This window comes from Enhydra lutris, unplaced genomic scaffold (assembly GCF_002288905.1).
Source record: "Enhydra lutris kenyoni isolate GAN:26980312 unplaced genomic scaffold, ASM228890v2 scaffoldscaffold7, whole genome shotgun sequence".
NCBI classification, from domain to species: Eukaryota; Metazoa; Chordata; class Mammalia; order Carnivora; family Mustelidae; genus Enhydra; species Enhydra lutris.
In genome coordinates this window covers 19,986,386-20,012,298 of record NW_019154091.1, presented here as the reverse complement: position 1 = coordinate 20,012,298, position 25,913 = coordinate 19,986,386, and the positions used below count along the sequence as shown (strand labels likewise).

Here is a 25,913-nt window from a genome sequence, read left to right as displayed (position 1 = left end):
CAACATCTTTCAAGACTTGACACCAACAGGCTACGTGCTTCCACTTAGGAGAATGTTTGTAAATACCAAAAGGAACTCTTACACCAAACTCTTACTTTATAAAGACCATGTGGTAATACAATGGGGGTAGAAGGTAGCTTCAGCATTCATGTAGCCTGCTTTCAGGTTTCTGAATTTAAAACCCTAACGGCTGATTACTAAATGTAAGCATTTCACTGAAATGATTCATTGAAAGCTGTGCTCTGTTAATTTCAAAACATTTTATTTCATCTGAATTTCGTATGGTACAAAAATATTACATGCTTAAACATGTTCAAATAGAGAAGTTCTTTCAGTTCTTTGAGCCACCTTCCTTCAAAGGCAAATAAATAAGAAACATATTATGTAGAGCATACAAAGAAAATTTTCTTTCACAAGAATAAAAATATTTGGACATTTTATACTTAGTACACTCTGCAGTCTATTTTATGTTAACAAATTTAGTTAATTGTTAGGAGGTATAGTACAAATACAAAAGAACTCAGTAGAGGGCAGATATTTTCATCCTTAATTAAGAAAATATCTGATTTAATTTTTTCCTTGTATTTTTTTAAGAAGATACTCCATTTGTATATTAAAGTTTGGCTGGCCCTTTTTAGTCTTTTTGCTCAGTATTTTGAATGCTTCCATTTTCTTCTTTTTATAGAGCCGCTGAGCTTCTTCTCTCTCTCGTCTTCTCTTCTCGAATTCCTAAAATTATTTAACATAGGTAATTCCCATTAGTAACAATCAACAGACATACTTCAGTAATTGTGTTGAAATAGTTATAACCATACAAATGCCTTAGGCTTGTCTTATATTTTGCAAAATGGGAGGGGTTACCTGTAACCAAAGTAGTGTACCCTTTGCCTTTACACTATAATGGATGCTGTAACACATTTTTAATTCTTTGGATACAACTAAAATTAGGGCACAGAGGAAAGAAGGCATATTTATGTAAGATTTCATCATTTAATTAATCTTCTAGAGTTAGAAGAGACTTTAAAGATTATCTACTCCATGTAATACAAAAATCTTCACTTCCAGAATATCTGGTATTTTTTTTTTAACTTGCCATTTGACAGATTTAATTCAGGAAACATTTACTGACTATACACTAGGCAAAACACTGCTAGGCATTATGATTTTGATTAAGAATTATCACGTTCATTTGACTTGCTAAGATAATGACTCACATTCATTTGAGCATAAGAAAATAATTCAAATTTATATGTAAACCTGAAAAACACTACTTGAAATGCAGAACATTTTACTACATTTTACTAAGTTAAATATGAAAGTTAAATAAAGGTTCTTAAATAATGCAATATGTACCCTGCTTTGTAATTTCCCTGGTAACATATACAGCCCCCAAATGACACAGCTTGTATTTGCATGGTAACATAATTATCAAAGTGCCTTCCCATAAGAGCATATTCCATTCTTGTAAAACTTTCATGCTAGGCCATTACTTTCATCTTACAGATGAAGAGCTGATTCTCAATGATACTGAAAGTGACCTGCCCCAAATCCCAAGTACTCAGTACAGCAAGTCTCATATCCAGATCTCGTGAATTCAAAGGCTGATTAGCACTCAAACTTATGATCTCCTATGGCTCAGTACATCATTTATTTTAGTAAGCACAAAAGTTCTAGAACTTATTTATGAATTAAGGTATGTGCAATCTAGTTTACCTCTCTGGAGTTTCTCTAAACAAAGTAAAAAAAAAAAAAAGTAAATTAAACAGTCTTATCATCTGTTATGTGTGCTTCTTTGATTTCTCGTGATTGGGCATTACAGCTTTTTATACTGACATTCGGTATCTGAAGTTCTAAGAAACTGTCAATTTTCATGACTACATAGCCCTAGTATTTATAAAGAAAATTTTAAAAGGATACTAAATGTTTTACAGTATAAGGGGCTTTACCTTATCTGGTATACTATTTACAAAGGTGGCAGATGTCAGATGGTTGGTTAGAAAAGAATGTAACTAACTATGAAACAAATGTCAACAAATGTCCAGTACTTACATATAGAAATGTTTTTGCTTCACCCTAGTCTACCAGTTTAAGAATAATCACGAGAATTTTAGATGTTAAACTTCCAGATTTCTTATATAAATTCTAAAGCTAAGACATAAAATAAATTATGTCAGTATAATCTTTAAAGTAGTTTGATTGCTGTGATATCCTTTTTAAAGTGATAGATTAATAAACCTTCAATACAAAAAATAAAAACCACAGATTAAACAAAATTTTGTTGAAGCTGTGGATAATTTTATTGCTCATTTGAAAAAGACTTTTAATTATGGGTTTCTGAATAATAAAAATTGGTTATTTTTTGTTAATCTAGGAAGCTTTTTAATAGGCAAGATCGATACTTTAAAGAAATATTTTATTCTAAGACCTCCCTCCGATTTTTATTTCAATGTAAAATTATGATAATCATTTACACTTTCCTGAGTAGTCTCAAATTTTATTATACTAAGAATTTCTTGAGGCAGTTGTTAAAAGTGCAACTTCTTGGACCATACCCTTGAAAAATGATGCCCCATATGCTCACAACCTTTAAAATCCTATTCTTGGGGTGACTGGGTGGCTCACTTGGTTAGGGGACTGCCTTTGGCTTAGGTCATGATCCTGGAGTCCTGGGATCCAGTCCGGCACTGGGCTTCCTGCTTAGTGGGGAATCTGCTTCTCCCTCTGACACTGCCCCCTCTTGTGCTCTCTCCTTCTCCCTCTCAAATAAATAAATAAATAAATAAAATCTTAAAAAATCCCATTCTTGACCAACTAGTATCTCTTCTCAAAAATAATATAAACAATCAAAGAATTTGACTGTTGAAATTCTCCAGCTCTGCTCAAACTACTCATTTATTCAGCAAATATTTGCAGAGGACATACTATATGGACATACTAAGAGACACAGCTTTACATACAGCTACATTTAGAATAAATTTCAAAAAAGGAGTTAAGTATTTTAAAAGATCTTACTTGTTTCTTAGCAGCACGCTCAGCCTGTACTTGTTCATATTCTTCCTGTGCTTTTTGATTCGATGTTTTCTTTTTATTTTTCTTTGAAACAGTAATGGAGCTTTTAAAGATAAAGATATGTAAGTCAAAGGATTAAAAAAGTGACGTAACCAAAATTATGAAGTAATTACGTCAAATATAGTACTTGCAGAGTAAAATCTCAGTGATGCGAAGTAACAGAGCAGGGAAGAGAGGCTGGCAAAAAGAGAACAAAAATCTTATAGTAAAATGTCCAAATAACATGCTAAAAATAGAGTCACAGCTTTCAAAATATAATTAAAAAATGGTAAATGGAGAACTCTTGAAGAAATAGTAAACCAGAGACAATACAAAAAGTTTTGAAAGCTCCTAAAATGTTAACAAACAGGAAACCAGCACAATGGGAGAAATGACAGGCTGGAAAAGGCATTAAATTGAAGGATGTGAAAGAAGTTATAGATGAAATGAACTTTAATCCAAAGTGCTTTGATCATCTCTTAATTCATCTACTCAGTCATGGATGACCACTTCACACTCACTCCTTTTTTTTTTCTCTTCACAGTCCCTCATTAACTCTTTGCAATCTGGTGTTTGCTCTCTCTAATGAACAGTCCATGCCACAGTCATAACCGTCACCATGGCTTCAGATGCCACATGGATGCAGGGTCAAAATCCTAGTAAGGGTTATCTATTAAAATCTTTCCAAAGTTACCAATGATTACCTAGACCATAAATTCAAAGACTTGGTCTCAGTCCTATTTTTCCTGGACTCTACAGTATTTGAGAGATGACCAATCCCTACTTTGCACAACTTTCCTCTGCTGACTTCACTGTCTCTGTATTACCCTCTTTCTCCAATTATGACAGTTCTATTTAACTTTTTCAATGCCTTTTTTCTGCTTTTACCTCAAAGTAAGTAATCTTTAAGAATATGACTGTTACTTTCATATGTCTCATGATTTAACCTTCACCTCAGTTATTACCAGGAATGATAATCTACATTTGCAGACTGCCAAAGAACTGAAGTCTACAATTCTAGATCTGCCAGAGCTTTACATTCATTATTAAAATATATGATGCACAAACCTACTGAAAAAATTGAATTTTAATGTCTCTGTCTCTACGTCCATTACACTTTTTCCTAGGGCTTTGTTTCCTGTTACTTTTACCACAAATAGTTAGCAACTTTAAAGCACAGTATTTTAGTGAACTAAAATGTTACAGTCCCAAGTAACAGCTGGATTTTCTGCTGGTTTAGGTTTCAACAGTTTTTTAACTTGAGATATGTGTAGAGAAAGCTTCGTAAGTTAGCTCTTATAAAACCAAAGTGTTATACGGTTGTGCCATTTGTTTTTGAACTGTGACCAAGTCTATGTCCTCCGGAAACAAAATCCAGAACAGTATTTTTTTTTAAGATTTTATCTATTTACCCGACAGACAGAGATCACAAGTAGGCAGCGCAGCAGGCAGAGAGAGAGAGGAGGGTGGGGAAGCAGGCTCCCCGCTGAGAGCCCGACGAGGGGCTTGATCCCAGGACCCTGAGATCATGACCGGAGCCGAAGGCAGAGGCTTAACCCACTGAGCCACCCAGGCGCCCCCAAAATCCAAAATAGTATTAATAGCAGCAGTTAACATCCATGAAGCACTTCCTATGTGCCATACGCCTTTGTAAGTACCTTATATAAATGAACTCACTTCCCAACATCATGAGATGCGTCAGAGATACCATGGGATCTCTGTGAATAATCCATTCTAGAATTGTAAAACATGGCATCTCTGAATTACATACTAATTATTATCATTTCTATTTCAGAGAAGAGGACACCAGGTACCAATATGTGTCCAGCTCCAGAGTCTGGTACTAATCCCTACATTATAATACCTCTCAAAAGTTAGTTGTTTTTTTTAAACATGTATTAATAACAGGAGTTAACCATGGTCCCCCCAAATTAAATATACTCAAGAGGCTGAAACCCAAAACCCAGATCTTTTCATTCCAATTTCATTACTTCTTCCATTAACTGAAACTAGCCTAATGCATTCATTTAAGCTAAAAGAAAGCTTCCCTGAAAATATTTTTGCATAATCCACTGTGATTTCTATAACTCCTTAAATGAGAAAAATTCCAATTCCATAATCTGTCCTATAATCTATTTCATAAAACACTGCTTCCATCTACAACAAAGGAACTGAGGGGTGCCTAGGTGGCTTCGTTAAACATCTGACCCTCGGTTTCAACTCAGGTCACGATCTCATGATCTTGAGACTGAGCCCCATTTTGGGTGGGCTCTGCACTCAGCAGGGAGTCTGCTTAAGGTTCTTTCTCCCTCTGCCCCTCCCCACCTTCCATTTACACTTTCTCTCTAAAATAAACAAACAAATCTTAAAAAAGGATTTGGAAAGAAGACAATACATACTTCATTCTTATGCCACACTGTTCTGCTGACTGAGGCTGCTCAAAACTACAGTATTCTGACAAAGCTTGGTCGATGTCACACTGTTCCTTTCCCAAAGGCTGATCAGCTTGTTCTTCTGACAAAGGCTCTTCAACTTTTCTAAGTTGCTTCCTGAGTCTTTTCTCTTCAGCTAAATAAAGATGTTTCAGATGCTCAGGGTATCGGTCTGTGAATTGAGATTCCTGTGAGGTTTGGGCCTTCTTTTCCTTCCATAACAATTTCTTGTAATTTTGCTGAATCTTCAGCTTTCTTCGGAATGCAAAGCCTTGTCCTATTGAAGAGTATCAGCCATAAATTACTTTCTCAGAAAATAAACTGCACAAAAAAATGTAGCTGTTAGTTTAAAAAGGAAAATTTCTTACATCATCACATTCAGAAGCTAGAATTACACTCATTTGCTTTAAAAGGTCATTTGAAGAAAACAAGCTTAAGGTAATGGAATGAATAGTATGTTGGTCCTTTTCAAAAACACCTGGCTAACATCAGTCATGCACGCTCAGTGATAAGCCCAAAGAAGAGAAAATGATTAGTGTTGCACAAATCCAATTTACCGCACCCAAAGTCAAAACAAATTCTTTAATTCACCTAAAACAGTTAATCCTCGTCTTCAATACTTAAAAAAAAACCCTCATATCAATAATTTTACCTTAGAGAAACACTATACGACTTACTTTCTAAAGTAATTCCTACAAGAGAGATGGTCTATGGTTTTCTGGACAGCTAGCAGTTATGAGAAAGTTGAACTTACTTAAGACTTATACAGCCCAAATGGAATTCAAGGGAACTTGCTGACAGCAAGACAAAAACAAACTAAAGCGAAGCAAAGATCAGTAATAAAAGACTGGAATGCTTTGGAACCATAGATGCTCCGCTTACGGTTTCACCGGAAAACTCCAGAGAAAAATAATTCCGATTAAGAATGGGGTTAAGTCGAGGGAGACACTTAAAAGAACTACAGTTAGCAACACTAACTCTTCCTCCCATTCACAGTTCTGGGAAGCCCACGGCTTCAGCGGGTTTAAGAATGGCTTCCTCTGCCCTAAGAGGGGGCCGGGTCTGGTTCCTAAATCCTTCTTCCCTGCTTCGGCGGGTAGCGTATCCTAAAATTTCGCAGGCCTTAAGATTTGTAAAAGGCTGTCTTCTTACATACCCTCGCGAACGCTCCCCACGAAGGCCTGCGGGTGATTAGATCGCCAAGTCCTCTGCTTCAGGCTCTTATTCTTGAACCCGACCGAAGAAACTCCTTGGCTATGCAGCCCCAAATCCTCTGCCGACCACTCGGCTAACCGCCTTACCGGCGCCATGGCCCACCAACCAAGTCGCCAGAAAAACGTAACGGACGCTGTTAAAATACGTTATGAGACAAAAGCAATCTATCACCCAACTAATGTCCAAATCGGAGTTCTATTCCTCCGGTCTTTGTTACGACCGAGTCCTTGCCTTGCGGCTACGTTTGCGCCACCTACAGCCCCGGAGGGTGAGCGTTATGGCGGCTTCTTTCCCGCTCCCAGTGACCCAGGACCTGTTCGCGTTGCGTGCCAAGTTGCAGGAGCTGCTGCAGTTCCTGAGGAAAGCCCTGTCCATTTCCAATGCACATACGGTGGACTTCTACACGGAGTCCGTGTGGGAGCAACTGGTCGACTTGCCCCCCGAGACCGTGCTGGGGGTACTGAAGAAGTCAGTGGCAGAGGCTGAGGCCGGGCCCTTGGAGGCGCGCCTCCTGGCGGAAGCCGAGAAGCAATCAGGTAAAGGGCAGGTGGGCGGGACAGGCTGGGAGGAGAGGTGGTCCTGCCTAACAAAGCGTCTCCCTAGTGTTAGAAAAGCGGAAACAGGTGTGCGGAAGGGCGGGCGGAGGCTGGCTTGGGGCAGCGGAAGTGGAGTCAGGTTCGTGGCGGGGTGGGCCTGGGACGTTCTTCCGGGTAATCGCGATCATCCCTGGGTCCCTGTGTTTTTCCCAATTTTAAAAAGAACAGGAAATCGCGCGGGGGGTGTTTGAGTAATTCGACAATTTCTCGACTGGAGGGAAACAAGCGGAACATGCTTATAGATTCCTCATGGGAACGGCGGAAGATAAGACTTAATGAAACACCCCCAGGATAATTTCAGATGTTGATAATGTCAAGAAAAAATAAGAACAGTTAAATGCGATAGCGGTTGTGTGGGAGGCTGCTTTAATTCAGGTGGTCGGAAGCGGGAGAAGGCGCCAGCCTGCCATGAGCCACAGGAGAGGATTTCAGGTCCTGAGAACCGCAGAGGCACAGAGGAGCGGGGCTGGTTGAGGTTCAGGAGGAAAGTAGAAGTAGCTAGAGCCCGGCACTGGGAAATGGCAGGTGCGGTCAGTGTGATGGGAAACCTTCGGAAGGACTTAATCTCACATTTGAAGAAAAATAATTTTTATAGTTATTTGGTTATTTGAAGAACAGACTAAGGGAGCAACAACTGAGGCCGGTTAGAAGGCTTTTCAGTAGTACAAGAAAGAGATGATAAGATCAGGGATTAGGATGGTAGTAGTGAAGAACTGGAATATGTACTAGTTCGCTTGGAACTGTTACAAAGTGTCTGCTATGTGCCATTAATTTTCGTAGGCTCTGGGGTTTCTTGCCCTCGAGAAACTTAGATTCTACTAGGGTGAGTCCATTTTAGAAATAGAATGATGAGAGGACACCGTAAGAGGCTTCTGGGATTTCTCTTAACTTTGCACTTTGCCCTTGGTAGTGAACTTTATTCACTGAGCATTTTCCAAAACGCAAAGTACCACTGGGGGGGGGGGGGAACTCCTGTAATAGGACCTGGTAAATACGGGTTTAAAGTTACTGTTTCTTGGGGCGCCTGGGTGGCTCAGTCTTTAGCGTGTTCCGTTGGCTCAGGTCATGATGCCGGAGTCCTGGGATGGAGCCCCACATCGGGCTGCCTGCTCAGCCAGGGAGCCTGCTTCTCCCTCCCTCTGCCTGCTGCTCCCCCTGCTTGTGCTCTTTCTCTGTCAAACAAACAGGGAGGGAAGAAGGAAGGAAGGGAGGAAGGAAAGAAAGAAAAGTTACTATTTCTTGTTGAAAAGTTAGACATGAGTTTGCTCTCAATACCCAGTACTCATTCTGGGTAATAAGCACAATAAGTACTTATACTGGGTAATAAGGACACACACAGCCTCCCAAGTTGTGTGGAGACTGTGTGTGTCCTGTAAACTGATGTATTTGTAGCACCTAATGAAATACCTGGCTTTGTACATTTGTTGAATGGATGAATTAATGAATGACTCATGATAGCTTCCCAAAAAAGAAAGGAAACTGTAATTAAATATGAAGCCCAAGATTTTCATATTGGGTTTCACAAAATGGCAGAATTAAATTGTTTATATATCCTTATAATAAGATTATTTGATATTTATTATTTACCCTGAAGTGTGCTAAGTATTTTCTTGCATATTTTCTTTTTCAACATTTAACATTGAGCGTATATCAGGCTTGCAAGATGGGTTCTATTTTCCCCCATTTGTGAAATTCCCCCATTTGTGACCTGACGTTTGCAGTTTCCCAGGGTCACAGAAATGGAGATTCAAACCAGGGTCATCTGAGATTTCTACCGCTGTGAGAAAAGTTTACTCTGAATTATTCAGGAGTGAATTACAAAGGCCATTTATTTCTAAACCAATGTTTTTGTGATATGAATACATTCCTTTTTGTTTGTTTGTTTCATATTTATTGTTTCCCCTTTAAAAATGTAAGAATTGTTTTGTTCACTGCTGTATCCCTAGTATGATGTGCGGTCAGTGTAAATGGTTAATAGTATTTGCCAAATGAATGAATGAATGAATTACACCACTAACTCATTCTCTTGGGGATAGGAATAAAATACTACTATCTTTTGGGAACACCTTACAGCCAATTTTTTATTTTTCCAATGATGGAATCTAGACTACCCATTGTTTCCTTTTGAAATGTTTCTGGCCCTGCAAACTTTTATGCAAAATATTCAATTGTACAAATGGCCAGCTGCCTTACTATTAAAAAGAAGGAATTTTTATAATTCATGTTTGTAAGGAATACTAATTTTTGTTCACACAGATTAAAGATTGGCGTTTTCTCTATCACTATATGAGGTCTGTTGTTTGTGTCAGAGAAGAACAGTTTTTGCTCTTTGAACATATTTGTGTCTTATTAAAGCTTACATCACATGGTTGCTATGCACAGCATAATTTAGCAGTTAAATTTTTAGGCTTTTGTTCAGATGTCGTTCAGATTCCAGTTCTACCACTTACTAGCTCTTTAACTTTGGGGAGGTTCATTCATTCAGCAAGCATTTACTAAGTGTCTGCTGTGTGCTAGGAGCACTTTCCTAAGAGCTAGGGAAATAGCAGCAAATAAAACAATCAACAACCCCTATCTTCATCTTGCTTGTATTCTAGAAGGAAGAGACTTCTTTTTTTTTTAATGCCACAGAGAATAATCAAGTAGAAAAGAAAGGAATAGACAGGGGCAGTGCAGAAGGAAGGTATGTTTGCAATTTTAAATAGGTTGTTCCAGCAAGAATTCATGTAGATAACTAGAAAAGGAACCTAGATAAGGAGAAAAATGAGTCATGAAGCTATCTAAAAGGGAAGTGCAAAGGCCCTGAGGTAGGAGCACGCACCTTGTGTTTCAGGATCACCAAGGAGACTGGTGCTCATTAGGGGCTCCATTAGTGCTCCATTAGGGGCTCACAAGAATTATCTGGTTTTCTGCTGGTTCTGTATGAGGAGTTACAAATAAACATAATTCCCAGAGCTGTACTGAGTTAATGCACAGTGTGTGAAAGTACACTAGCAGATGTTTGGCCCAATCATTTGGTGTTTTAGGAGATCACCTTGTTTCTGAAGATCCTGAGTGTAGCTATGTTAGTAGATTTCACTTACCAGGTGATGGTATGACCTGGTCAGGATCCTGGAAGTTTCTTCTCCACTGTCCATCTAAAAAGAACTAAGGAGAACATACTTAATTCTCTAAAATAAAAAGAAAAGATGTTGAAAACAACTATGTTTTATGGGTATAAATTACAAGTATTGTGGATTGAATTGGGACCCCCCCAATTCATATGTTAAAATCTTAACTCCCCATTTTGACTGTATTTGGAGATAGAGCCTTTAAGGAGGCAATTAGGACTAAATGAGGTCAGTATGGGTGGAGCCCTAATCCAACAGGAAGAGGAAGAGACACCAGGAGGGCACACAGAGAAAAACTATATGAGGATACAATGAGAAGGCAGCCATCTGCAAACCAAGGATAGAAGTTTTACCAGGAACTAACTCTGCCATCACCTCTATCCTTCATCTTCTAGAACTGTGAGAAAACAAATTTCTGTTGTTCAAGCCACCCAGTCTGATATTTTATTATCACAGCCAGAGCAGACTAATGTAGTGGGCTTTGCAGATAATACTGCCAGAGTTCAAATCCTGGCTCCACTTCTTGTTAGTTTTGTTAATTTGGACTTAAGATCTTTGTGCTTTGATTCTTTATCTGTAATAGGGATAATTATAGTGCCTATTGATAGGGTACTATGAAAGTAACATGAGTTAATACAATAATGCCTAAGAGATAACAGCACTTACCCCATTCATTTATTTGACTCCTGTTTATTGAGCACCTTCTACCTACTAGGCTCTGTTTTAGGCCCTACGGTTATGATATTGGATGCAAGAAAATTCCCACCACATAGAGTTTATGTTTAAGTGAGCATAAGTGTATAGTAAACCATATGTGTATATGGTACATAAGTGAGATCAACGGCGGTAAGTACAATGAGGGAAAGCAAAGCAAGGAAGGGAAAGTGAAGATGATGGATGTGTGATAGAGAGAAATGCTATTTTAGATTGGGTGACTGGGGAAGTCTTCTCTAGCAAGACAAAATTTGAACAGAAACAAACAAAATTTGTTCTGTTCAGACAAAATTTGAACAGAAACTTGGAGAAAGTGAGGGGAGCCAGTCATGCAACTAAGTAGGGGAAGAGTGTTTTAGGCCAAGTGAAGAGCAAACTGGACTGTGCTAGGTGTATCAGAAGCACAGGAGAATGGTCCAGGTGAGACTGCTGAGATAAGGTTTGAGAGGTGGTCTGGGGCAACTTTATATAGGACTTTGCAGGCCATATGAGGGATTGGCCTTTACTCTGAGTGCAGTAGAATGCTCTTCAAGGATTTTGTGGGGGGGTGTGATATGTGATTTATGTTTTAAAGGTATGACTTTGGCTTTTGTGTGGAGAAGAGGCTTTCCAAAGGGAAGGGTGGAAGCAGGAAGACAGGATATGAGGCTAATAAAATAAGTTCACATAATGGCAATTTGAAGAGGTCAGATAGTTTCTCTAGCAGATAATAATGATAAACAGTGGCCAGATTATTAAAAACAACAACAACAACAACAAAAAACAACTACTGGAAGGTTCTGGAAGATGACCTAAGGTAAGTGAAAGAGTTTACCATAGAAAGTTTCTACTGATTGGGTAAGAACTGGGAGTTAATGGCTTTCTTGCTTTCTTGGCAATGGAAAGCTGCATTCTTGCCAGATCATGGTAGTAATGGCAAAGTTCAGAGAGAGCAGATAGATATTTAAGGGGTACGTTCTGGAAGCAGGATAGCCACAGAAGGGGTTGAGATCTAAAATACAAACTCTGCCCTGGATGACTTCTAAGTTTAGAGGTCACATGCATGGCCACATACAGAGTCCATCAAAATTGCTGGCAAAACTAGGGGGATAGAGAAGCTTCTGGTGAGATTTGTAACTTTACTGCACCTTTGACGGAGCATGTTCCCCAGAGTGTACACAGCTTGGGGGGCAAAAATGAGAAGCTTGATTGAATTCGTGTATTTAAGGAAAGAATTCAAGGCTTGTAGAGCAAGTGGAAATGTAGGCTGGGGAATCCTGGAAACCAAGGTAACCACAGAGAGGGAGAACCCCGCAATCTGACTATAAAATCTTCCCAAATCCTTGTCTGACTGCTGAACTACACTGGTTCTGGAATACCCTCAGGGGCAGGCTAGTAAACTGGCAATTGAGCAGAAACATCTGAGCTTCACACAGATGGGAGATAGGTTTCACAGTTTGAGTCCAGATGAGTTAATTTCAACTACAACAAAACCCTTAGGAAAACAAAATGGATTCACTACGACAAATTATCTGCAATTCTGCTTTTTAACCCAAAACTACTAGATGTTCAAAGAAACAGAAAGTGTGATTCATACTTAGGAGACTAATTCCAAATGAGCCCTAATGTTGGATTTAAGTAGCGATGTTCACAGAACTAAAGAATAGTGTGACCTGGGGTGGGGGGCGGGGATGAGTTAATAGGAGCTGATCCTGTTGGGCTCAGGTGTTGGATTTAATTGGCTATTATAACTATATTCAAAGAACTAGAAGAAGGCATACTCTTAGGAATAATCTTGAAGAATTAAAGGAAAATGTAGCATTTTTTAATTATATGATCTACTTCATAATTCTTTTGATTGGAAAAGTACATGCATATTGACACACAGTTACATTAATGTTTTATATTATCTCTTGCTATATAACAAGTGACTGAAAACTACACAATCTCACACACTTTCTATGGGCCAGGAATTCCAGGAGCAGATTAACTGAGTGGATCCGGTTTGGGGTCTCATGAGGTCACGGTCAAGATGTTGGCTGGGCTGCTGCAGTTGCTGAAGGCTTGATTGAGGCTGGTGGATTTGCTTCCATGATATCTCACTCACATTGGTGGTTAGTTGGTGTTGCCCATTGGCATAAGGCCTCCTTTCTCACCATGTGCGTAGAAACTTTTATATTTGCACAATGGTCTTGTTTTTCTCTGTGCTCAGACATGATTATGGAGTAGTCATGGTCACAGACCTTGTTCTGATATTGGTATACTATGACATTTTTCGTATTCAGTAGGGAAGACCTATGTATGACCTATATGTCAGTGCCAAGATAGTTATAAACTGACATCTATCTGTCACAGCTGATTTTTTTTTCCTTTTTCAGAAGTAAAATTTTACCTGTTTTGCAGAGTTGTAGTCAAGATTAAAGATGATGTACTATAACACTCAATGTAGAACATGGAATATAGCATGGGTGCAATAAATTGTGGCTAGTAAATGATGACGGTTGTGGTGATGATACTTCTAGTGGTGATGGTATCTTTCCTTGAAAGAAAGAAATTGTCAGGAACTTCTGGAAATGTATATGCCTCCTATAACACCTGTGTTCTCTGCCATATTAACAAATGTTATTGTCCATTGGCTTGTTTGTAGGTACAACTACATCATTAGTCATATACACGCCAAAGTACAGTGTTTGCTTTTTTCATTGTTGTATTCTCAGCATCTTGAACAGTTTCTGACATACAGATGAGGAAAGTAAATGATTCTTAAAGAATGAATGATATGTAGAATTTAAGAAACAAAACAGGGTTATAGGGAAAGAGAGGAAAAAATAAAACAAGACAAAATGAGAGAGGGAGACAAACAACGAGAAACTTTTAATCATAGACAAACAGGTTTGCTGGAGGGATGGGGTAATTGGGTGATGGACATTAAGGAGGGCATGTGTTGCAATGAGCAACTGGTATTATGTAAGACTGAAGAATCACAGGCCTGTACCTCTGAATTCAATAATTTATTATATGTTTATTAACTGAATTTAAATAAAGTTCAAAAAAATGAATGAAGTGAAGCATAGAACTATAATGAGTATTACTGAAGGAACCCCTTGAAAAGTTGTACTGAACTAGACAGCTATTATTTCTGGTACAGTCTCTGTCTGTACTATGTTTATTATTTTTATTTATATATGCTTTGTTCCAAGTATTTTAATTTGAGGGGATAGAAATCCGTAACTATTTTTTCCCTTTGTGAGAAGGTCATACTTCTTTCAGTACATTGCAAATTATAATAAGATACCCTGAGAATTGGAAAGTAAAAGCAAGACAGGCATCACTTCAGGTTAAAATTTCTAAAAATCATTACATATGTAGGTGGGATTAACCATCTGCAGGGAAAAAACCAGCGAGATGGCTCTAAATGCTTTTCTGATGGGAAAAAGGGGTTTCCTCTGTCTCATCTCAGAGGTAAGATTTTGTTATACCCCTTTCAAGGGAACAAAGCTGTATCTTTAGGAAGTAATACCAGGTATATAAATATAAATATTCTCAAATGAATCCTCTCTTGGTCTTCAGAAATTTACTGGTTTTCATAAAGTCTGGAAAATTATTCTAAAAAATAAGAGAGAAATGATAGTCTGAGCTACAGTAACCAAAATGTTTTATGAAGTAGAAATAGATCTGGAGTACAGAGACAACCAGTTATCAAGCTTGATTAAAATTTTCTTTAAGAATATCTGTCTTTATTCTATTTTTAATTTTAAATTAGTAGACTGTCCTGGCAAATGAATGATATGGGTTATTATTATAAATATTATATTTCTCAATGCATATTAATAAATTTGTATCTCAATTTCTTGTAACTTTGTTTAGAATCTGTTGTGGAAAACATCTTCAGCTCTCAGGAAATCCAGTTTCTATACCTGCAAAGCCATCCTTGGTGACTGCCAAAGCCCAGGGCCGCTCTATGACCCAGCCTGAGCCTCCAGAGCTTCTCTTGACTCTCTTCTTCCAGCTTCTTGAGGCCATATGCTACTTCTCCTGTTTCTTATTATTGTCACTCAAATGACCCTTTCCAGGATTGGATGCTGAATAAATGTTTAGAATTGGTTCCTTTTGGTGAGCATCTGTGTAATTAATTTACTATCATTTTAACTGAACAATGCAGAAAGTGTATGCCTGTGATAGGTTATTATTTTGTTGAGCTTTCTCTTTAATTATTTTTATTGCATCTTAATAGATTACATTGCTTCTTGGCTGTTCTAAGTAGTTTTTGTTGGTGGTGGTGATGGTGGTGATTGTGGTGTATTGACATTGTGCTAACATTTAATTCAAAACACATGAAGCCAGAAAATGTGTTTGAAATATAAAATGAAAACAACAGAGAAATAATTGGTGTCATCTGTTTTACTCTGTTGTATTCAACTTTTATTCATTCACTTTCCTAATGTATTTTCCTGAACTCTATTTTCCCTTTTTCAGTTTTTCTGGATCTTTTTAGGAGACTTCAAGTATGAAAATGATATGACATCATAAGATAGTGGCAAGTGTCAGCTCTGTTCCTGGGTTGCTACTGTAATTGTAAGTAAGGGAGAGTAAAAAAGGAAGCAAATCTGGGAACCCAGAGTAATTTGTTATCATACTTTGTTAATTTGATATATAGAAAGTGTTTTCAGATTGTTCCTTTTAGGTGAGACCATTTAGAACTTGAATTTATATTCTAGTTTTTAGTGTATCCTCCCTACGCTTTTTTTTGTTTTGTTTTTAAAAAAAAAAAAAAAATTATTTATTTATTTGACAGAGAGAGATACAGCGACAGAGGGAACATAAGCAGGGGTAGTGGGAGAGGGAGAAACAGGCTTCCCACTGAACAGGAGCCTGATGAGGGACTCGATTACAGGACCCTGGGATCGTGACCTGAGCCGAAGGCAGACGCTTAACGACTGAGCCACCCAGGCACTCCCTCCCCTGTATCTTTCCATTATTTTTTTTTAATATTTTATTTATTTATTTGACAGAGATCACAAGTAGGCAGAGAGAGAGAGAGGAGGAAGCAGGCTCCCTGCTGAGCAGAGAGCCTGATGCGGAGCTCGATCCCAGGACCCTGAGACCATGACCGGAGCCGAAAGCAGAGGCTTTAACCCACTGAGCCACCCAGGCGCCCCATATCTTTCCATTATTAAGATGCTTAGTAAAACAAAGTTCATGAAGATTCCTCTCTTCTGTGGCGTTTTTCCCCTCATTCTACTTAAATTACACTTTAGCCAGTTGGAATAAATTTGAGTGACTTCAATGTGTTTAGACATTCATTTTATACTGTTGTTTATTTAAATTTTGTCAAATCATTAACCTTTCAGAAGCTTGCAATTATGATAACCTGTCTTTATGCCTTATCATGATTTAGATTATTTTCCTGGTTTACAAAAACACCCTGCTTGCCTGCATGGCTTCATACTTGCTAGGGTCTGCATTTGTTTTTGTTTTTTGACCTCATCACTTCAGTGGTTAAAGAGCTTCTCTATAAGAGGCATTAATATTTTTCCTGTTACTCTAGCTCATAATCTGTCAACTCTTCTCCCTCAATTTCTCTTGCATCTGCTGCTTCCCATTCCCATAGCAAATAGTTCTGTTCCCTCCTTTTTAAATCTTGCAACAGAATTTTAGCAATCACTTTGAGCTGTTATTCTTGCCTTCCGACTCTGTATTTCAATTGCTTCTCCATTCAGACTGCTCTCCAGTTGTCTTCCAGAGTCATACTTCTGGTCCTGTCATTCCTCTGCTCAAAAGCCATCCATAGGTCTGCATTTCTATAGAATAAAGTCCTTCATCTTCTGGCCTTATCCACTATCTCTTCTCCAGCTGGAGCCTCAGCTGTTAATATAAGCAAATAGGAGGCAGCAGAGTAAGAATATGGGTTTTGTGGTCATTACATTTAGTTTTGAATCCTGGTTCCTGTACTTTACTGCTGTATTATCTTGTGCAAGTTCGTTCAGCTTTGGAGCCTTAGTTTTCTCATTTGAGAAATGGGAATCATAATTCCTGCCCTATAGGGGCTGTGTAAAAGTAAATGAAATAGATGTTAAAACCTACCACGTGAGTGGGCATTTAATAAATATTAGCAATCCTCTCTATATTCTACTCCCCTCAGATAGGGGCAGACTGGGCCCAGAGTCAGAAGACCTGGATAATCCATCGCTAGATCTGATTAGCTGTGAATATTGCACAGATATTTAACTGTAGGCCTTAGTTTCCTCAGCTAAGAAGTAACTGCCTAGGGTGTTCCTCAGGGACTGAGGTGGAAAATAGCTGCCCCCAGTCTCGTCGATGTGTCTTACACGACCGCTAAGTGTTAACCGGTTTTTTAGCCAACATTTCAAAATTGACAGATTTAACATATGCACATGCGTGCGCGCACACGCACACGGAATTGTAGCTTCTCTTGGAAAACAAAGTAAAAAAAATCTGGCTGTTTTGTTGCATATCTCTATGTGGCAAATAGCTCTCTTCATACCCTCAAGTGTATCCTCATCCCCTAGATAGCATCACTGTCTGAATTTCCCTGGCCCTCCAGAGTACTAGAGGTTATGGCTCTTGGTTTGTGGCCTCCAGTCAGTTTCTTTGTAGCCCCTGAAAATGATTTCAGGAGTTTGTTTCACATTCTCGAAGGAGACCAGCAACCAAAAATAGTATGGGTCGCTTGGCTAAAAGTTCTCTTGGGTTGCTTCTTGTTCGTAAGCCCTATGGAATGTAATGATTTAAAATTTTTATCTCCAGACCTTATTAGTCCCTGATGTTAAGCCCATGATCATGTTGAGGGCCTGGATCAACCTGAATCTTGAGATGAAAAAGCCTATGACCAGTTATAATTGGGTCAACCAAGTTAATAAGTTTTTGAACTTCCCACATGATCTGACTTCAGATCAACTTTAATTATGAAAGTGGTGAAATAATTCTCACTTTTAAGATACATCTTCAATCAGAGTCGAAGGGAGAAAGTAGAAGGCTGTGGTATAGTATTATCAGCACTTCTCTTGCTGTTCTCTGCCCAAATATCTTGTATTTCTGCTGCCTTATTTGCTTGATGTGCCATGTGTCTTTCCCCTCCCTCATTTTGTTCATGCAATACTCTTTGTCCCACCCCAATTATTTACTAACTGTCCACTTATTTTTCATTTTCTATCAAAGCCCAGATCAAATTATACTAAATTAGTAACAAAACTAGTTATTTGTACATTATTTTATTTCTTCCTTTATTAGAGCACTTATTACATTGTATTAGATTGATTTGCTTCTTTTGACATTCCTTGTATGTGAGTTCTGGTCTCTAGCATTTGGTGAGCACCACATAGTAGGTTCTCACTGTATGTTAAATTTGATATAGCTGCTGAGTGTAGAGTACATGGGAATTCCAATAGGTAGAGCAGTATAAGCAAAAGGGTGAAGATAAAAACTATAAAACATATGTGGAGACAGGAACAGAGAGCAGAGCATTCATAAATTTTTAAATAGCTAAAAATAAAATCAGGAAACATTGCAGCCAGTTTCTGGAGACTGGTGTGTTAAACTATTTGGAATCATTCTTCCATGCGACACTGTCACTTTTGTGATAGTCTGTAGATTCGAAATACGGACCTGGGGCAAGATACTGGCAATGGAAATGCAAAGGTAGTGAGTTTTAAAGGAATTTGTACAGAGAAAATTGGTAGTTCTTGGTGACTATTACTTATGTAGGGTTTAGGGAAATAGAGGAATCAAAGATAATGCCAGGATTTTGATTTTGGAAATGTCTTGAAGAATAATGATGAATGTACCGTTGACAAAATTAGGAAAATTGGCAGATGGAGCTCTTTGGGGGAAATAATGCATTTAGTTTTAGATGTATTGTATTTAAGGTCTCACAAGTAGAGCTATTTAAGATTGAAAATTTCACCTTCATTTCTCTTCAATCCTTTACCTGCTGCCTTACATTTTTAGAATTAGTTTACATATTTTATTTGAATAGTATAAATTATCACTTCTCTAGGCTATAAGGACCAGATGTTGACTGAAATGAATTTAACCCTCCTGATAGTTGAGAGGGGAGAGGAAGAGATAAGCAGTCCTTGAGCATTGCTTCTATTACCTCTACAAGTTCAGTATTTCTCAAAATTTGCAGTGGTCATTAGAATTAAGAATAGGTCAGTAGTTCCTAAGCCTCACAACTTTTGGAATCATGATTATTTTTATATCCTGATTTATTTTTGCAAAGATTACTTAACATTTTCTTAGTATAACACGATACTAGCTGTTGTGGTTAAATACAAAGGTGAACTGGGCATAATCTCTTTAAAAAAAATCACATTCCAATAGAGAGAGAAAAGAATCAGTAATTGTAGTACGAAACAGAATGGGAAGATGAATGTTTTCCTTTCTAAGCAGAATTTTCTTCTAGTTTCTTTCCATTTGACATAGTCTCAGAATTATACTATTATGCTTCCTAGACTAAGTGATCTTTGAAAATCCTATGTTCTAAGCATTGCCCAAGAGAATGCTTTATCTATCTAGATGTTTTAACATATAATTATTATATATCAATAAAATATATATTATTATTTAATTTCCAGCTGTGTGCCAGTGTTTTTATCCAAAACCAGTTGATACCATTTTTCAAATAAGTTTTTTATCATTCTTTATATTTGAAATTTAAAATGTCCAGCTGTGTGTGTTTCAGTTGTTGTATTGCTTTCATGGGTTTTTATAATTCTCCATAATAAAATTCTAGTTTTCCCTCCTGGCATGTTAAGCTGTTTTCCTCATTTATTGTTTTATTCGTCTATATGTGTTTCTTAAGAATGCTTATGCCATTTTAGTGAGGTGCCACGACAACTATTATTTTTATTTAAAAAGTGACAGTATTTTCAGTTTATTACAGAATTTCACTACAGCTGCCTCTTTGTCAATAGTTATTTCCCAAAGATGATTATTCTTAATTGTCTGCTCTTTGCATCTGTGGATGGATTATAAAGGCATTACCTAAACACAGTGAATCTGTCCTTTTGTCTACAACACCTACATTTATAAACCTTTAATACTGCTTAATATTTTATAGCATTTTCTACCAAAGGCAGACTTGGAAGTATAATTCCATTATTAAATTATCTGGAAATAATTCTTTTTGTAGGAGGAGGGTCATTTTTTTTTAAAAGATTTTATTTATTTATTAGAGAGCACTAGAGAGAGAGAGAGAAGCATGAGTGGTGGCCAGAGAAAGTGGGAGAAGCAGACTCCCCACGGAGCAGAGAGCCCCTTGTGGGGCTCGATACCAGGACCTTGAGGTCATGACCTGAGCCGAAGGCAGACATTTTAACCAACTGAGTCACCCTGGTGCCACAGAAGAAGGGTCTTTTTAATCAGACAAATTTAAACTGCATAAATTATTTCTACTTTTTTTTTTTTTTTTTTTAAAGAGGGCCAGAGGGCAGAAGGGACAGAAGGAGAGGGAGAGAGAGAATTTTAAACAGTCTCCCTGCCCAGCATGGAGCCTAGTGTAGGGCTCAATCTTAAAACCCTTAGATCATGATCTGAGTAGAAATCAAGAATCAGGCACTTAACCAGCTGAGCCCTTCAGGTGCCCCAAATTACTTCTACCTCTGTTAGTTCTTTTCAGTCTTCCTTGACATCCCCACTCCACCCTATTTACTTAGAATGTGCATTTGGCTTAAGTTAACTTATTTATTTTTTTGTCAAAAAATAAGATATGTGGTTCATATGTGGTTCATTCTTCTCCTGGATTGGGTGCTTGTATTTATCACTTGAGATATCTCTGGGATTGTGCAAACAAGCAACAATTTTGCCTTTTTCATTAGAGATTTAAATTTAGATCGTGCAAATTTATTTAAAACCATTTATTTTTAACATATATTTTGTCAAATGGAACAGACTGATATGTTTTGGTACCTTAAATTATTTATTTGGTTTGCTTAGATGGGCATTATCTAAAAAAGCTAGCCTAGAAACTTCAACCATCAACACTGAGGTTCTGCTTAATAATAAAAATACTGGAGGAGAGAGGGTTATCTTTTCAAAGTTAGAGTAACTTCAAAAATACAAAATTTGTGTTAAGAATTAATAGCTCTCAGGGCTCCTGGGTGGCTCAGTCAGTTGGACGTCTGCCTTTGGCTCCTGTCATGATCCCAGGGTCCTGGGATCGAGCTTCTCCCTCTCTCTTTGCCCCTCCCCCTACTTGAGCATGCACACTCACGCATTTTCTCTCTCTCTCTCTCTCAAATAAATTCTTAAAAAAAAAAAAAAAAGGAATTTATAGCTCTTTACCAGTAGGAAAGAAAGAATAATCCTAGGTTGTTTTGGTAGTCACTATTTAGTTTTCATTTTTTGAATATTTAAAATGATCTCTGGAAGCCAGAGGAAAAATATTTGGTTGAATTGCATGTTATAATATTAACATTTGGCAATATATAAGATGAAAAAAACAGTAAAATACAGTGATTCTTAATCTTTCAGGTCACAAATCCCATTAAAAGGCTGTATTAAATGAATGCTATAGAGCCCCTTCCTCAAAAAAAACGGTATCTATGTTCATAAATAGACACAAAACTACATACAGCTCTAGGTGATTCGTAGGCTTCTTTAACTCTTAGACCTCAAGGTGAGAAACACTGGTTGAAAGTGTTACTAGTATTATAAAGCTATTCTAATTCTTCTTGATTTAGACCAACACTGTGCTCATTCTTCATTTTTTTCTCATAACTTTTTGTTCTTTATATTATGAGCAATTTATATATTTACAAACTTTCATTTAACTAATCATTTTTGTATAGTTTGTCTTTATTCCTTTTTTTAAAGTTTATTTTTTTCTTTTTTCCAGTTTTTATTTAAATTACAGTTAATGTACAGTGTAATATTATTTCAGGTGTACAATATAGTGATTCAGCACTTCCATGCATCACCCTGTGCTCATCACAAGTGCCCTCCTTAATCCCCATCACCTGTTTCCTCCATCCCCCCACCTGCCCTCTGGTAACCGTCAGTTTGTTCTCTATAGTCTGTTTCTTGGTTTGCCTCTCTTTCTCTCTTTTTCCCCTTCACTCATTTTTTTAATTTCTTAAATTCCAGATGCAAATGAAATCATATGGTATTTGTCTTTCTCTGACTGACTTGTTTCACCTAGCAGGATACTCTCTAGCTCTATCCTTGTTGCAGCAAATGGCGAGATTTCGTTCTTTTTGATGGCTGAATAATAGTCCATTGCATGTATCCATCACATCTTCTTTGTGTCTTTGTTGGTCAGTGGGCACTTAGGCTGTTTCCATAATTCGGCTGCTATAGATAATTTTAAGTGCTGAAAACAGTCTCTCCTCTTCTTAGGGGAAGCTCCATTTCAGATGCAGATGTAGATTAACAGACCAGTATCTCTAAGCAACACCCATGACAGTTACTGAATCTCAATTCTTCCCTCTTAATTATTGAAACCAAAATGGCAATTTTAAAGTTTAGTTTGGCATTTTATTTACTTAAGCTGTTTGTAGCCACCTTGAATAATGACTCCTAAAGAATAAAATTGATTTGAATTATTTGAATTATAAAATTGATTGAATTATTAATTCTTTGTACCATTATAAAAATTAAGTAAAGAGTAAGATCTGCTGGAAGTATGGTAGGAACTATATAGACAAAGTGTATAATTAATGCGAATTACTTTCGCATCATCCTCCTACTTGGCAAATGATTATAAATAAATTCAGTTAAGAGTGGAATAGACATATATATTTTGTATTAATGTTGAAATGTAAGTAATGGAGTTTTAGCTAACAATAGTATATGAAAGCTAAAGTTAGTAAAATGCATAAGGAAAAAAAGTACAATTTTAAGACAGAGTTGTGACTTAATTTTACTCTCTCAAAATTCCCTATTAAGCTTACAATTACAGTTTACATGGGACAAAAGTTCTTTGTGTCCTGCCTCAAATAATAAATAAACTGAAAAGTCTTCATTTTTGAAAGCTTAGCAATCTAGGTCCAAGTCCATGTATAGAAAAAAAAAATTGTCTTCTCTGTAAGAGATCAGTGGTAATGTTAGTTAGTAAGATACTGGCATTGTTGTGGCACTGTGTGTGGTAGAGCCAAGAGTGGTGTTTAGAAGTGACATTCAAAATAGGAAATGAGAGGTCTGTGGTAGGGACAAGAGAAGTACAGATGCATTTCAAAGCACTTATTAGTTGATTTTTAAGGTATCTTTTGCAATTATAACATCAGTTTTTTAAAGTTTTGCAATCGAATTAATTTTTATTTTGATAATAGAATCATATTTGATTTATTAAATTTAAAATTTATTCTTCAGAAAGTATTTACAAATATTTACTCTTAAATGCTTCTAATTTTAAGTGGAGTTTGAAGTTGTTGGATTTCTAGTAATCTGTCTCTTGGTTTTAGTTGTTTTCTGAAAATAGAGACTTTTGATAACAGAAAATTAAAACACAGTAAAAGCTGAAAGTCTACCTCAGGTCTTTAAGGCATAGTCCAGCTTGTTACCTGTCTATTAAATTTCACACTAAATCCCATGAGAAATATCATTAGTACTAGAATTCTCTCTACTTTAAAGCTGATGCTGCAATAGTGGTGCCTAGTGCTAACCACTGCACTCCCAACAATGAATAATTCTTGCTGTCACCCTACCTAGAATGTAGAACCTAGGGTTGGCTCTTGGACTCCTATGTTGTGTTTCAAGTTACAGCTCACTTGTCCCTAGTTGTGCCTTCATTCTAGTGATGGAGGTCTTAAACCCAGATACCAGACTCTAAACCTCCTTTCTCCCAGCAGGTTCCACATTTAGGAACTGGGTATATGTATTGATCTTTCTTTTGGGTTCTTCCATAGTAACCTGTATGATATTCTGGGCCTAAATATTTGAGTGTTTTCAACCTTGTATTCCAACAAATCCTGAAATATATACAGTTACTGAGTTTGGATTCATGGTTTGGGGGTTGCCTCCTATGTTCTAGGCTCTATATTAAGATGGTATATATATGTGTATATGCATACATGTGTGCACATCTGTGTGTACTTACATTAAATACTTGTATACATATTCATGTATATGTGTGTGTGTATTCTTTAACAACATTATAAAATATGTGTATTCCTCCCATTTTATAGATAAATCAAGACTTAGAGCAAATAAATACATTATTCATGTCTATACAGAGATAGATAGTCTGAGAACCACAATTCAAACCTAGTTCTTGCTCATTTATTTATTTATTCATCACTACTTACTAAGTACCAGGCATTATTCTAGGTTCTGAGGAATCCGTAATGAATAAAAATCCTTGTCCTCTTGGATCTTACTTGCCATGTCAGATGGTGATGAGTGCTGTGAAAAAAATTAATAAGAGATCAGAGAGGGTAAGGGTCTTTGAATGGGGTTGCAGTTTTAAGCAGAATTGTCAGAGAAATTTTCACTGAAATGGTGACATTGGAACACAAACCTAAAGGAAGTTAGAGTGAACCATGAAAATACCTGAGAGAAGATGGTCGCGGAGAGAGTTAAAAACAATCACAGAGGCCTGAGTAAGCACATCCCTTGTAGGATCTCAGCAGTATTCTAACGGAATTTCTGTTCCCCCTACAATCCACATTGAACATTTACTGCATATGTGCTTTGTAAATGTTAAGACAATGTGTCCCATAAATGAATCTTAAATTAGCTTTATTCAGTTTCAGTTATTACTTTGCACAGAGTAAGCACCTTGGAATTGTTAATTTTTTAATCAGGTTACTTTTTAGCAAGTCAATTTCTAAATTGCTGTTTCTTTGTATGATATTTTAATTTTCCTCAAAATTAAACTATGAAAATTTTCTGTTACAATTAAAATATGTAGTTAGATTTTCCCATTTTTAGTTTTATGAATGACTAATTAAATGTGAAAATGCTTTTGAAATGATTATGGTTACACGTGGTTTATACATATAATATTGGAACAAACATATTGTTTCATTTCATATACAACCTGAAATTATTCTGAAGTAGCATAGGCAGAGTTTCCTAGCATATAATTGGATGATATAAATTAATTTTTTAAAAAACAGCAGTATATACATTATTTTCTTCCTTATGTAAGTGATAGGATTATAGAGATACTCAGATATTCATAAAGTTTAATGCATCCCACCTATAATTTTCAAGTTCAGCAAGACTTTAACTTTTTTTTTTTTTTAAGATTTTTTTTTTTTTTTGACAGATCACGAGTAGGCAGAGAGGCAGGCAGAGAGAGAGAGAGAGGAGGAGGAGGCAGGCTCCCTGCTGAGCAGAGAGCCCGATGCGGGACTCGATCCCAGGACCCTGAGATCATGACCTGAGCTGAAGGCAGAGGCTTTAACCACTGAGCCACCCAGGCGCCCCAAGACTTTAACTTTTGATTGAAGTTTACTGAACAAGTGAAGCCTAAGTTAATCATCGTGGAACTCATAGCCTTAAAATGGTCAGTTACATTTGCATTGAAAATAAGTAAATTTCCGTTTTAGAAAACATGTTCAGTTCAACTCAGCCAACACTTCTGAGCACTTATTGTGCTTCTGGGGGTTTTATCAATAAGAAAAAAAAAATCACCTGTGATGCTATTGCAGTAGCACCGGTGAGAGTTAATAGAGTATGAACTCTGGCAGTGATAATGGGGCACAGGGAAGGATGGTGGTTAGTTCCACAATGAAAGACATTTGTACATTAAGATTGATGGGTGACTGGATATGTGGAGTGAGAGCACAGGGAGCATTTAAGATAACATAAAGACTTCAGCTCTGAGTAAGGACATTATTAAACAAGCTAGGAAA

General features: G+C 37.1%; 2 protein-coding genes across 3 annotated transcripts in view; one reads left to right on the top strand and one right to left on the bottom strand.

Annotated features, from left to right (window-relative positions):
• Positions 1-241: 241 nt before the first annotated feature.
• Positions 242-7,231, bottom strand: LOC111142038 (coiled-coil domain containing 59). The gene is made up of 4 exons (XM_022494964.1): positions 6,637-7,231; positions 5,448-5,757; positions 3,013-3,112; positions 242-729 (listed from the first exon to the last, which is right to left on the bottom strand). Exons 1-4 carry the CDS (start codon positions 6,788-6,790, stop codon positions 568-570), a joined length of 726 nt encoding a protein of 241 aa, XP_022350672.1. The 5' UTR covers positions 6,791-7,231; the 3' UTR covers positions 242-567.
• The window catches only part of LOC111142037 (methyltransferase like 25), a 141,365-nt gene continuing 122,283 nt past the window's right edge, over positions 6,832-25,913 (top strand). Inside the window, exon 1 of one of the 2 annotated variants that reach the window (XM_022494963.1) lies at positions 6,832-7,231. In XM_022494963.1, the coding sequence (XP_022350671.1) occupies positions 6,844-7,231 (388 nt within the window). In that variant the 5' untranslated portion in view covers positions 6,832-6,843. Of the gene's footprint in view, positions 7,319-25,913 lie in introns of both variants that reach the window. The other variant, XM_022494962.1, reaches the window with a different exon arrangement.

Coding starts and splice junctions, on each gene's coding strand:
- LOC111142038 (XM_022494964.1), bottom strand. CDS start 6,790: ATGGCGCCGGTAAGGCGGTTAGCCGAGTGGTCGGCAGAGGATTTGGGG. Junction 3,113..5,447: donor CAGTGTGGCATAAGAATGAA/GTATGTATTGTC, acceptor TATCTTTAAAAG/CTCCATTACTGTTTCAAAGA. Junction 730..3,012: donor AGCGTGCTGCTAAGAAACAA/GTAAGATCTTTT, acceptor AAATAATTTTAG/GAATTCGAGAAGAGAAGACG.